A 13,758-nucleotide genomic window follows, 5' to 3' on the forward strand; every position below is an offset into this window, starting at 1 on the left:
CGAGCCCCCGGATTGGCGCCGCCGCCGCCGCCGCCCGCCGCAATTGGCTGGGCCCCGCGCGGGGCTGCCGTTACTCGGCCGGGCGCGCGCGGCGCAGCCGGCGGTGAGGGAGCGGCCTGCGCCGGCTGAGGGGAATGTCCGGGCCCAGCGGCACAACTGCAGGGGCTGCGCTGCGCCCCCGCCCGCCCGCGGCTCTGGCGCCTTCGCGGACCTCGGCCCAGAGATCCGCGTCAGCAGGACTAGTAAAAGGACTCAGGCTGGGTTGCCCACTTGGGTATCCAAGCCACAGCTCCTGTTGCTTCTGGTAATTATCGGTCAAAATCTTAGAAGGTCTTTGTTTGTTTGCTTTTACTCCACGGGCTTGTGCGGCTCTTGCTGGAGGAGACAGCTAGTGTAACTGTCCGTATGGGATCGTAAACCATTCGGGATGCCCTCTGAAGCAAGGAGGGCCAAGGGAAAAGGATGTATGTGTTCAGCGGTGGGGGATTTTATTTTTATTTGGGTTTTTTTTTTCTTACCCTAGTGGCAAACAAGACATCCAAAGCATTCATTTATCTTGAAATTACTTCTGAATGAAAAAAAATTGCTCTAGAAAGAACTGTAGCAGCGTTTTTTTCCAAAGATATGTTTTCCCCCCACCAAGTTAAACTCGGAGCTGACAGCTAGAACAGAACACCTCCTTAACTAAGACTTCGCTTATAGTGATGGAAAAGCCAACACAACACTGCAGGATACCTGTTGAATCACACCACTGGCTCATAAACAAACATACTTTTTATAGATTCATAAGAACTCTGGTTTTAAAAAAGTTCCACTTGATGGTGTTCGTGCCACTTTGTATTCACACGCTAATATTGATGAGTGCAGTGTAATAAACATCCTTTATTAACAGATGTGTTTCTATGTACTACTGCCATATATTCTGTTCTGCTTTCCTCTGTCCATTGCCTTCAGGGCTTCCAGTTAGCTGAAGTGTTAGACCTCTTCCCCTGTGTTCTCACTCTCTATAGCAAAAGTTTCAGGTTCTTCTCACTAGCAAACTGGAGCTTCAGACACCATATTTTAAGACTTGGTTTGGATTTTTGGAAATTGATCTAGAGACCTCCTAAATGACTAATAGTTCTGCAAAACAAAGAGCTCTTCTTGGAGGTGCTAAATACAAGAGAGACAGAGAGTCAGGTAGTAATCAGACCACATGATCAGTTTCTAAGGGTTTTATTGATAGCTGGGGATGTGGGTTGGTACTTTGAATGGCAAGAGTGGGCAGAGGAATCCCTAAGAATAGAAACAGTGCTAATTGAAACGAGTATGTATACAGGCAGAGAGATTCTATGTGACATAAGAACTGTAGGCAAAAAGACTAACAGCAGACTGAAGCTTAATTGTGGTATCAACCTGTCCTTTCATGCCTGCTTATACAATTAAAATAGAAATAGCTGAGCTTTTCTAATTGTAAACAGACTCTCAGGGATCTGCGTGTTTTCTTCTTCGTATGGTGCACTTCTTGTTTCCATCCATTTCAACTTTTTTTTTATCCAGCCTTAATCTAAGGCAGGGTACTGATTGTCATGGAATGGTACCCTAGAAGGCTATGAAAAGTCATTAGTGCTAATTTTGCACTGATGGTCCTGTTCAAATTTATGCAGCCCAAAGTACCGAGTACTTTCAAACGCTAGGCATCAGATCACAGACTATGCTCAATTAATTGCAGCTGATGCCAACCAAAGGTTTTGCAGACAATGTGGCTACTGTCGCAGCATTTGATACCATTTCACTGTTTAGCTAGACTGAAGGTGAAGGCCCAAAAATTATAATATGTGTCCTGTGCTTGTACTGTGATTGTTCTTCACTCTTTTTTTCTTTTGATTTAGGTAAGACTAAACTTTAGACTCAAGGGCTTGTTTGACAGCTGGAGTACAGAGGTTGTTGGTTTTGATTGTGAAGAAACAAACTTTCATCCATTTGTTTAGAAGCCTATTATGTTGGCACCCACAGCTTTCTGCATGTTGGTTTGATTTAAGACCCAGAAGAGAAGTCCTCTCAATGGAAGATGACAGTGAACCCGAGCAAAGCTCCTGGGCCTATCTACCTGATGTCTGTCTGAGGCATGTCTTCCATTGGTTAGATGACAGAGACAGATCTCGGGCTGCCTTGGTCTGTAAAAAATGGAGTTGTGCCATGCACTCTGGATCTCTCTGGAGATGCAGAACCATCACTTTTTATGGCCAACCATCAAGGGCACGCACACTGGAGTTTCAAAGTGCACTGTGGTATACCAAGAAATTTGGCAAGTATTTGAAGCACCTTGAGATCAAGTTATCGAATCCTTACAATACTCCCTTTATCAAAAAATTTCAAGTGATTATGAGAGGTCTTCTTTCACACCTGGGTAAGTGTAATAGTCACCTAGTATCCCTGAGCATCAAGTACCTAGAATTGGACTGCTTGATCTGGAGAAATGTGGTTAGGGCTCAGTTTATCAAGAATTTAGCTGCCTTCCTGAAAAGAATGAGCAATCAACTTGATTATCTTAACTTAAAAGGAGCAAGAATAACTTTGGAAGAAGGCTGTGAGCTTCTGAATTCTCTAAGCAGTTTGACAAATAGAAGCTTTATATCTGAAATCAATATTGAGGATTTCTTCAGTCTTCACCTTTCTGTCTACAGCAGTGCCTTGTTCCACCAAACTATGTCTAAGTTCCACAGGCTGACCATCCTGACTTTCAATTACAACTGCATGTCTGATGAACTGCTGGACATCCTGCGGGAGCGCAGCTCTCATTCGCTGTGCACCTTGAATATCAAGTGTCATATCCATGACCCTCATGGGCAAGTGGTCTCAGGAATGTCATGGGCAAACTTGGCCAGGAGAGCCCCAAAACTGAATGTGAACTTCTTCTTTGAAAGAGTCATGAAGCATGATCACCTAGCTAGGATCCTGCTAGAGGAGATCCCAGTTAGGAGCATCAGCCTACGGAGCTGTTATTTTAGTGACCCAGACTGGACTATGAGACCTACTCTCACCAACCTTCTCCCAGCTTACTGGCATGGTCTGCAGGTAAGGGAAACGAGACACACCGCACTGCAGTGTCACAAAGCTCTACAAAGCAATCATGTAGGCCTTCGGCATAACAGCAGTCAGCAACAGAAGTTCCTGAACGCTTTAGTTTTACATTCAGAGGGCAGTTTTCCTAAGAAATTTCAGGGTTTCATCCATAATGTCATTAATTAAATTATCCTTGTCCAGTTATAACCCTCCATAATGCTATCAGGCTGCTCTATTTTGGCAATACACAAATGTCCTATAGCATATCTAAATTAACTAGTGCCCGTGTCAAAGCACTTTGGTGTCACAAGGGATGTGTCATCAAAGGTTTGCAACAGCTGACCCACATAAGCAAGCATCAGGTCTTTGCATGCCAGAGGGAAACAAGTGGCCTTACGCCTGACAGCTGCTGGCAGCTTTCTGTAAGTCCTGTTTCCATTGCAGAGTTGTGAATAAACACCTTAGATATGTAAAGCTTTCTAGAAACCACCATTGGCTCTACTCTTGTCTGTGGGATAATTTTCATTATGTCAGGTAAGATCATGGTATGACTGTAGGTGCAGTGTTTTCTAATAAATGCACAAGGGATCACCCCCTCTTAGGAGGACAGTGATTTACTGTAGCACATACACTGTTGCCATAATGCAAAACAGATCGTCAGCTAATATCAAGGTATGAAATTGATCTGCTGACTTTTTTTTTTGTTAACTTGGAAAACTATTTGTTGAATTGTAGTTACTGCATGCAACATCTGTTTAGTAGTACTAACAGTGTTCATTTTTTTCCAAGAAATTAACACTTGAATTAAACAATGACCATGAGTTGCTGGACAATGAGCTGCTACAGCTTGTTTTATCATGCAAGAGGTTGTTATTTCTGAAAGTCTGGGCATTTCTAAGTGTCAGCTTTATGGAGAGGCTGCTACAAAACCGTGCAGAAAGGAAATGCATTTTGACTACCATAAAGGTAAGACTTGGTGCTTCAAAACTCTCATTCCCATTCTTGCTCCTATACCCAAAGGTCCCCATGCCCAGGCAAAGATCACTTACATAAATGTTAAATCTAACTATCTTCCCTATGTTATGCCTTAGTACCAAAGAGCTTGGGAGCCACTCACAGAAAGGAGGCTTTCCAACCCTACTTAGCCACATACAGATACTATAGAAGTTTATTATGAAGTCCTGAAAATTCCAGAAGCCCTTCCTAGACTGGCACTCCCTCTGCCACCTCTACTTCAAGCCCTCTCCTACTTCCAGGGTTTCTCAGTTACCTCTCAGGCTCAGTGCTTATGTCTATAACCAAGGAAGGTGGACTGAATCCCACTAAACTGCAAAGATACAAACACATCACACCCTTTAGGTGTCCTGTATTGAACTGAGGCCAAGCCACAACTGGTAGCTGGTGTAAACCATGCTGACATGCTACCTTCTCTGCTACAATCTGAATTCTGTAGGTCCTTACAGATATGTGCAGATCCCAGGGATGCATCAGTTCTGGGGGTAAAAAGAACCTTGTTCTTCCTGTCTGAGTCAGCACAGGCAGACAGCAGGGACAACCACAAAACCACAGCTAAAAGATAAAGAGTAAATTTGCTTCCCTTCTTTTGCTTACCGAGGCATCCCCAAAGCAACCCCCAGGCAGACACATACAAGTGGAGATAGAGGCACAGTTAAACTTGCTCCGTGCCAGAGGATCACTGGCTGGCATTCATACTGGGTTATCAAGGGCTATGCCCATCTGCAAGGTCACCTGAGTGATTTACAATCCTTCTTGCTAGTCCTCCACTATTTAACCCGTTCCTCCCAACACCTCCCAAAAATTCTTTGGCAGGAGATGATGTTTTCAGTCAGCTGGGAGTGGGGAGAGAGTAAAGCATCAAGATTCTATTCCAATTCAAGGAATTTTGCTTCTCTAGATTCCTTATTAGTAACAGATGCTTCTTGTTGCCATGAGCTGTAACGAGTTTAGCTCCCTATATCTGAGAGACATGACTGCTGTTTGTGCATACAGGTCAGGATTTATACAGCCCAAGATGACAGCACTGAGGAGGAGCGGCTGCTGGCTGATATTTACAGGAAATTCAAGTACCTGATTGACTCAGAACTTAATTATTTTGTCATCACCTACCCAATGGTATAAACTACAGGAAGAGAACACCCAGTGACATCTGCATTAATGGATCCTTTGGAGTGCTTTAGTAAGGGATTTGAATTTTGACATCAGTGCTTCTAAAAGGGAGTTATCATTCCAGCAAGTGAGAAGCAAGGGACAATTTTAAACTCCATGCATTAAAATGTTGGACTTGGGAACTGGACTCTTTTGTCTCCAGCATTATTTATTCTTTCCCTTGCTTTGGTTTTCCTTGCCAGAACCACAGGAAGCAGTGATCCCTTTTCCACCCTTACAGGCATCTCTGATAAAAATAAGACCCTCCTCTTTTTTCAGCACTTCTCATTGCAGAGCTTCAAACATTTACCACTGAAGCCCACCTCAATGTTTCCATTTTACGAATGGGGGAACTGAGACACGGGGTGAACAAGTGATTTTCCCAAAGTCAGCCTTGACTTGATCTCAATTCAGATGCAGACAGATGCACTATCTAGTGTATCAGTCAGGTAAGTTAGGTCCTGTTAAGTTTGCCATACTGTCTAGTTCTTAGCAGCAGATGCTAAGATAAAAACAAAACATCACATGGCCAGTCCTGAGAGACATCCCTCCCTCTTGCTCAGCTGTCCAATAAGTGATTTATGAGGACACTCCTGCTCTGGCTTTCACACAGTTGCCTTCTGACACCTTTCAATGGCACAAGATATCATTAGTTACACATGAGAGAAACATGGAAGAAGGGGCATTTCTCATTATTCTGAATTTTATTGCCAAGTGGAAGATTTCATCAAACATTTTAGAGCATAGATAGTAAGATAGCTGTAGTACTAGGTCTGTTTTAATTACCTTGTGCAACTAGACAGCATTACATTTGGAAACCAATACATTTGGAAGCCTGCAAATAAAATTTCAGCAGGAGCTGGTTCTTTGGAGCACAGTCTCCCAGTATAATGACTTCAGTAATTGTTTATGCAAACAGACTCTCTCATTTGCATGCACAGCACTTCATCAATGTACAGTGTGTTCTCCTTGACCTTGATCTCTTCCTCCAAGGAAAGCTGTCGGCGGCTCAGGCCTTTCAGCTCTGTCTGAGCCTGTGCCAATGCATCCTTTAATCTAACAGGGAAAATAGAGACAGGCATTAGTTGAAAACACATGGGTAGTGGTTTTTTTTCTCATAAGGGTTAGGAATTCTGAGCAAGAAAAAGAAAGATGGAAAGGGATTCACAGAGAATATCCATTGTCTTCCCTTAAAGTCTATCCACTAACTTCCCTTAAAGTGTCCTGCCCTTAAAAGAAAAGCAATTCCCAACTTTTCAGGGAGAATAGTTGGGACCCATTGTCATGCTAACACATTAAATTAACCAATACCACAGATTTTCCGCTTGCATAATTTCCACTTGCCTTTGAATATTTTTGGTAATCTCTTGAACTTCACTCATCAGGCTGCTGTGCACCGTGTCATAGCACAGTTCCACATTGGGGCGACGGTTCCTCGCTTCCAAGCGGGTTTGAGCCACTTTCACAGGTGCTTCCTTATCAGTGATTGCTTTCTTTAAGGCTGCAATGTTCTTCTCCTGTGAGGCAGTCTCATCCATTACCTTAACAAATCCAACAATGAAATTCTGCACACTGCCTCTTACAACGTGTGAAACCATCATCATCTACTTTAATAGTTGCAACAATCACAGTACCACTCAATATGTTGTTATTTCATCAAATAATATTTTTCAAAGCTTAGCCAGGAGTATGATTCCTTCATTGGAAAGCAGATGACATGGTTCTGGGTAAACCCAGAAATTTATGCTCAGCAATTAATATTTTTTAATGTTAATACTCAGTTTTCCTGTATCAGATTTTGAGCACATTGACCCTGCTGTTATCAATTATCAGGCTCTTACATCACAATCCTGAAAAAGCTATAGGAGCCTCATGCAACTAAAAATCACAAGGAAAATCCTGTCTTTACTGATGGCTACAGCAACATTTATATTGCATGAGTGACTCCAGAAATTCGTCTTTTTGGTGGTGCACACAGAGCTAAGAAAAAAAAATCTAAAGTTACTTTTACGGAGAAGGGAACAAAAAGGAAAATGTGGCAGATAAGTGCAACCCACTGGATTGGGTAAACTGGTAGATAGCCCAAGCCTTGCGTTTCCACTTTTTCACTGACTGTCCCCTATGACTTACCATTGCAAGAAGTGTCTCTAGCTTGTGCTTGGCATCCTTGACTTCCTTCACCCTATTTCTAAAAGCATTATTCACTATCTCACATTGCTTGCGCATGTCATTTGCTATCTGTGAGAGGATGCCATCGATAAGTGCCTTCAGTGCCAAAGAATTGTTTCGCTGCTTGTCAGCCTTTTCAACATTTATGTTTGTGAAATCTATCCAGTCCTCAGGGGTAACAAAACTGAAAGGGAATCAAAATAAGAGGTCACCAACAGACAGCAGCAGGCCCTCCATGACTTCATAAATCTGTAATTGTGCCACAAAATCAAGAACAAAGCAGCACTTTTAACCGCATGTCACACAAGTGCCATATGTCCAGGGAGTGCTACAGATACAAAGGAAAGACTCTGTCACAATCATTTTGTAATGAAGTAGATGAGAGTCCAATGAAAACAAATTTGCTAGAGACATAGAGGAGCCTTGCTGTTACTTTCCCCTGGCAAAGGGGAACTTACAAGTTAACATGGCGGGAAACACACATAATAATCAGTATTTCTTAGAACATCTTTCATTAATTAAGCTGTTACTATTAATAGCAGGCAACTATTTACACAACACATTCACTTATTCTCTCACAGAGTTCACCTCTACGACACTTACAGTATCTGCCTGGAACAACAGTTGAGAAGCCCAGCCTCAAGCTTGCAGGCGGGTGTTTGAGAAGTTCTTCAGAGGATTCGTTCCTTGTGTCATTGGGTGAATATATAAAGTTTTAATTGTCATTTGCACATAGCAGGCAACACCATCCTGGGTGTGCTCTGAGTTACATAACCTGTTTTGAGTGCTGGCAGCCTCTTGGTGTTGCAAGTTTGCTAGCTGTTACATAGCAACAGGGATTTTATGAGGCTCTTGCACAAATTGTTTTCTCAGTACACCTCCTCTTTTCAGCCCATTTTTCTGTGGTAGCTATTTTTGCATTTAAACCTTTCATAATAACTAAGCCATGCAGAATGGGCACATTTGACAGCTTAATGTCTGAGTCAGAAACTGACTTGACACCTCATGGGTCTCAGTCCAGCATTCTCCCCAGTGGGAGAGGAAAAAAGTTAAGATCAATAAATATATTCTATGTTTAAGCAATATGTGAAATTCTTCCTTAGCTAACTGTGAGCTTCAAAAACTTTTCAAAAACTTTTTAAAAAACTGCAGTTCACTGGGAGCATAACTGTTGTGGTTTATTTCCCAGACATATTACACAGATACAGAAGTGATGAACAGAAGTATAAGAAACAATTACATGGCAAAAAGATAAAGCCTTTTTTACACAAAAATAATCTTACTGTTACTGGGACAGCCCATATTATCTGTATAATCATCATATGTTTGTTGAACTAAAGAACCACTTACTTTCCTTCTAGTTTCACTGCATTATCAGCATATATAATATGAGGAGTGTCATTTGTCAAGCTAGCACAGTAATCATCAATTGTCAAAGCTGTGAATTTGTCCTTCAGATCCATGTCCAGGTCGTATTTTGCTGAACGGTTCCGTCTAGGAGAAAAAACAACCAAAACTCTAAGACCATGTGTAGGCATTCACAGGTATCCTTAGTATGTATGCATACATGCATTAGATAATTCAAATGCTGTTACAGAAATCATCGTGTAAGAACTCTTAGTTGTCAAGTGACAAAATCTACAGTATGAAGCTGCCTTTTTATAAATTGATGGTACAATTCTCACTGAAATTAAAGGCACAGGACTGGATCATGAGAAGACCAAGGATCAAGCACAAGTACTTTGTATTCTACAAGCAGAACCTCTCACCACTACTGATTGAGTGGTATGAATTAGGACTGACCTCCTGCTAGTGTTTAGCATTGAAGATAACTTAGGACCTGTGTTCAGCCTGACAACTTCTCAGTATTATGGCTGTCTTAACTTTCATCTAATTAGTGTTCTGTTATGCTCTCTGCCTCTGCACCTGATTTGCTCATTTGTTTGTTCCAATGTACGTCCAAGTAAAGCAATAATCCCCTGGAGGACTTCAACTTCCTTCAGCAGCTGCTGTTCCACTTCGTCATGCACCAAGTCAATCCCAACTCGCCTCTGCCTACATGAAAAAAGGAAAAAACTATCAGCCACATTGTTCAAATGCCTGCATCGAATAGAGATGATAAAGTTCCACTCTCCTCAGTGCTGTAACACCTAAATCAGACTGTGACTTCACTGTAAAGAGAGGTGGGCCTTTAGTTTGCAGTCTTTTTTCTCATTTGTTAAAGCTTCATTACCTAGACTTTTTCTGTCTCCTTGAATGCTCACCTGTACAGGAGACACTTCTGGGCAACGACAAGGGGCTCTTTGCAACCCTCCAAAGCTCTCTCCAGCCTATTCTTGAAAGTCAACAAAATCTCTGTCTCATGAACAATTTGTTCTAGCTTGTTATCTAATTCTTGCTTCCAGAATTTTATCTCTTCCCGTCTCTGTTCTATAGAATCAAAATAACAGACATATATTAATATGGGCCCATTCTATGAGCAAGGGGACTGCAGCTCAGGTCTTAGGTATGGCTACAAATAGACTTATTCTATAGTGGAGTGCCTGTAGTGCTGTGGGCTGTGTGGAAACAGTTTAGCAACCCTGTGTCAGGAGGTTTGGTTAAGAGAGCTTTTTGTATGTTTTGTTATAAAAATAAAGAGTCTGCCTCAAAATATTTTATAAAATATTTTTGATTTTTTCATGACATTAACAAGCATGGCATTGACATATACTCCTATTCATTATCAATTAATTTGCTAAGTCCTTCTTGAAAATATAGCTCAAATAAAACATTTTGACCCTTGCAGAAGACATGGGATTACCTAATTTCTTGTTGACATCACTCTGGGTTTTTTGAGTTGTCTTTTCTATTTCATCCACCAGCCTCCAACTCTCAGCTGTCATGCATTCTGACCTGGATTTCTGGGACTCTGTACTGGCACGCTGCATCTGGTTTGCAGTGTACCATTCTGAGGGATGAAGTTTAGATGGATCTTGTAACAGCCTGGCCATTGCTATTTTGAAAGTTTCTGGATATAATGCAGGTCAGTTTTTGGAATATCAAACCTGAAAACAGAAATAGCATTATATTTGGCTGCCAAAGCAAGAAGGGGAGAAGACAGGTGTATAAGGATGAGAAATATTTTGTTGTTTTTACCTGCAAAATCACACTGATATGAAAAAAAAGAGTTTTTGCTCAAAGTTCCCAAGTCTTTGCTGATGAGTAGGGAAGAATGTGCTGATATGTTTGGAGTGGGAGAATGAAGAAACAGAAGAATTTGTGAGGGGAATTTACGAGGAGAGAAGTGGATCTGAAAGGAAAAGACGGACTATGCAATAGGAAGGAGAAGAGAAAGGAGACCTGTGGAGAAAGATGGAATTACTAAACAAGCCATCACAGAAAACAAAAGAAAAAGTGAATAAATATAAAAGATAAATAGCCTCACAGAGGTTGGAGAAGCAAACACCTTTCAAAAATATGACAGAAGAAATGGATAAAATCTAGACTGTAAAAAGAAATGTAACCACAGAATTATTAATGTTGGAAAAGACCTCTAAGATCATTGAGTCCAACTGTTAATGCAGCGCAGCTGTGTTCAATACTAAACCATATTCTCAAGTTTTAAATTCACATGCCTTTTGAACACATCCAGGGATGAGAATTCCACCGCTTCCCAGGGCAAGCTGTTCCAATGCCTGATTAGGTGACTTTTTTTCTAATGATGATTAAGGGGAAAAAAAAACTAAACCAAAAATAAACCCAAAACACCCCCCCCCAAAAAAAACCAAACCAAAAAAACCCAAAAGAAACCACAACCTCAACAACAACAAAAAAACTACAACCACAAAACCAACAAAACAAAACACCAAACCCTAAAACCCCAAATCAAAATCGGACCTGAAAAGCTGAAGGAAAAAATTCAGCAGGCAAATGAGGAAATGGGAAAGTCCAGAAAGGATTAAAGAAGAAGAACAAAGCATACTGAGCATACACTTGTTTAGTGGAGGGTGAAACCAATGCCCCGAATTTGCACAAAGTAGTTTGATTATAAATTTTCCTATTGCAGTATGCTCATCCAGTGTTCCTGAGACAGTTGCTGAGCCCAAATGCACACAACTGCGCAGCAACACACAGCTCTGCCCACACTCCATTCAGTACAGCCACCCTGAACTGGACTTCCTTCGTCCTCACACATCTCCCGACTGACCTCGATCCTCCCCGCTCAACTGCTCTGAAGTTCAAACCCTGGCAAAATGCCACGTCCTCAGTTCCCCTTTCCTAGGAAGGGTCTTTCAGCCTCAGAGACCCCTCAAGAGTCTCTCAGCCTCCTCAGCAGCAGCACAGGTTCTTTTTAAATGTGCGACTCAATGCTGCAGGAGGCGGCTGGAACTGCACGCAAGGCAAACAAATCGGCTGCTGTGGGAACTACCGCAGCTACCTTTGCTAGCAGCTTGGTGCTGTGGCACCGGCTGGAGGAGGCACAGCACACACAAGTCCGTGGTGCTTCATTTCACCCACTTCCTGTTAAGATTTCTCAGGAAAAAGCCCACCTGTTCGCTGTACGTTATTTTTTTCATAGTTCCCAGAGCTCTAGACAGTAATTCTCAATTGATTTGTTGTAGAAATGCATAAAGATTGTGAAACAAATGAGAGGCGTATTAAGTATCCAGCTATCTAAAATGTCAGTCATAAAATATCCTTAGTAGTATGCTCTATCTTTACGTCAACAATATTCTTTACTGGGGGAAAATATTCTGGGAGCCAGACACAAGAGATGAAGGAGATAAATGAGCTTGACATTAGACGGTACAATTGTGTCCCCTCCGTATAGCTCTGCTACAGTTTAGATAGATCAGAGTTTCTCAGAGTGAAATCCGACGATGTTCCAAAAGATCACAAAATGATAAAGAAGTAACATTATTCAAAAAAAAAAAAAAAAAAAAAAAAAAAAAGCACAGCAGAGATAATGTCATGTTTCTGAAAACGTGCTCAGTCACCCTGAAAGGTGAGGAAACTCCCAGTGGTGGTTTTCCACGAAGTTATTGCAGGACCGGTGGGACTTCATGCTGTTTTGTTCTGAAAACCCAGTATCGCGTGCTGTCCTGCCCCAGATTGTAGCGACACTGCCACAAATTAAAGCTACAAACCACAAATCTATTCATCAATGTCAGCTACCGTAAAAGACAATGGCCTTTCAAACTGTTAATATGAAATTTACAACCGATCCTGCAATATAAACTTTTAAGACTAAAAAAAAAACTTTTTAGTTTTACCTCAGATGATTTTCTCTACCGACTCACAGGGCTAGAAAACGGCTCCACGGCCGCCGGGGCTGCGCGCACCGGACGGGACGGTCCCAGCGCGCGGCCCCGGGCGAGAGCCGCCCGCCGAGCCCCGCACTAACGAACAGCCCCGGGAGAGCGGCGGAGGCACCGCCCGCCGAGCCCCGCGCTAACGAACAGCCCCGGGAGAGCGGCGGAGGCACCGCCCGCCGAGCCCCGCGCTAACGAACAGCCCCGGGAGAGCGGCGGAGGCACCGCCCGCCGCGCCGACACCCGCGCCACCTTTCCACACCGCGGGTAAGCGCCCAGTTACGGCCGGATGAAAAAGGAAGTCCTGCGCAGCAGTAGGGGTAAGCTAACACCAGCTTGCTTACCATGTTCCATTGCGATGCCTTTGAAAAGGATTTTACAATGGAGTGGTTCCTCACATTGTAAATTTTGTCTGGATGTAGAAAATAGGGTCACTATTTGTGAAATGGCCAAGTCCTCATTCAGGAAACGTCTCACGTTTTCTGTGGAGGAGTCTAACCAACCAGCATTAATGAGACTAGATCTAAATTAAGTATGTTGCCATATTCCTTGTTGGGTGCATGAAAAATAACATAAATAGTCTTATTCGTCATAGAATCAATCAGCAGCACTGCTGCCACTGTGTTGAAGTAGGAGAGTTCTCTAGATTGAGCTTACACTGCAGCATCATCAACTACTTTCTTTCAGTGTTGCTGAAATCCTAAAGCAGACTAACGTAATAGGTCTGAACAGTGGTGTTCCACTAGAGTCCAAAATAATCCATGAAGAAAGGCTGAGAGGGCTAGGACTGTTCAGCCTCCAGAAGGCTCATCAGACAGCTTCCAGCAGCCTTTCAGAATAGTCTTAAAAAGTAGATGATGTCTCTGCTGACATTATCTTGAAAATATTGCACAGAACTGATTTAGCCTTTAAAAGTAGGATCAGGTTGACAATAAACAACCATAGATACACTTTTAGATGTTACACAGAAACATTAGAAAAGTTAAGAAATGGTCCATTTGAGTAAAATATGTACTACACCAACTTAATAGATTGTTCTTTTATCATTCATGTTAAACACACTGTCATATACACAAACACACAT

The 13,758-nt window shown here is 42.2% G+C and overlaps 2 protein-coding genes across 3 annotated transcripts; one reads left to right on the forward strand and one right to left on the reverse strand.

The window, feature by feature from the left end:
• The first annotated feature begins 11 nt into the window (after positions 1–11).
• On the forward strand, positions 12–5,539 carry FBXO39 (F-box protein 39). The gene is made up of 4 exons (XM_064729009.1): positions 12–304; positions 1,872–3,057; positions 3,835–4,011; positions 5,056–5,539. The coding sequence occupies exons 2-4, from the start codon at positions 2,044–2,046 to the stop codon at positions 5,182–5,184; spliced, it is 1,320 nt and encodes a 439-aa protein (XP_064585079.1). The 5' UTR covers positions 12–304; positions 1,872–2,043; the 3' UTR covers positions 5,185–5,539.
• A 357-nt stretch (positions 5,540–5,896) lies between these two features.
• On the reverse strand, positions 5,897–12,787 carry TEKT1 (tektin 1). 2 transcript variants are annotated; one of them, XM_064729010.1, is made up of 8 exons: positions 12,636–12,787; positions 10,184–10,427; positions 9,645–9,810; positions 9,307–9,435; positions 8,731–8,874; positions 7,342–7,564; positions 6,556–6,752; positions 5,897–6,267 (listed from the first exon to the last, which is right to left on the reverse strand). In XM_064729010.1, the coding sequence occupies exons 2-8, from the start codon at positions 10,371–10,373 to the stop codon at positions 6,108–6,110; spliced, it is 1,209 nt and encodes a 402-aa protein (XP_064585080.1). In that variant the 5' UTR covers positions 10,374–10,427; positions 12,636–12,787; the 3' UTR covers positions 5,897–6,107. The 2 variants fall into 2 exon arrangements, with proteins under 2 accessions (XP_064585080.1, XP_064585082.1); XM_064729012.1 differs by lacking the exon at positions 12,636–12,787 and adding an exon at positions 11,570–11,874.
• Between the last annotated feature and the right edge of the window lie 971 nt (positions 12,788–13,758).

The sequence above is a fragment of the Zonotrichia leucophrys genome, chromosome 19, assembly GCF_028769735.1.
Source record: "Zonotrichia leucophrys gambelii isolate GWCS_2022_RI chromosome 19, RI_Zleu_2.0, whole genome shotgun sequence".
NCBI lineage: Eukaryota > Metazoa > Chordata > Aves > Passeriformes > Passerellidae > Zonotrichia > Zonotrichia leucophrys.

Coding starts and splice junctions, on each gene's coding strand:
- FBXO39 (XM_064729009.1), top strand. CDS start 2,044: ATGGAAGATGACAGTGAACCCGAGCAAAGCTCCTGGGCCTATCTACCT. Junction 3,058..3,834: donor CTTACTGGCATGGTCTGCAG/GTAAGGGAAACG, acceptor TTTTTTTCCAAG/AAATTAACACTTGAATTAAA. Junction 4,012..5,055: donor GCATTTTGACTACCATAAAG/GTAAGACTTGGT, acceptor TTGTGCATACAG/GTCAGGATTTATACAGCCCA.
- TEKT1 (XM_064729010.1), bottom strand. CDS start 10,373: ATGGCCAGGCTGTTACAAGATCCATCTAAACTTCATCCCTCAGAATGG. Junction 9,811..10,183: donor TGATGTCAACAAGAAATTAG/GTAATCCCATGT, acceptor TTGATTCTATAG/AACAGAGACGGGAAGAGATA. Junction 8,875..9,306: donor CAAACAAATGAGCAAATCAG/GTGCAGAGGCAG, acceptor TTTTTCTCCTAG/ACGGAACCGTTCAGCAAAAT.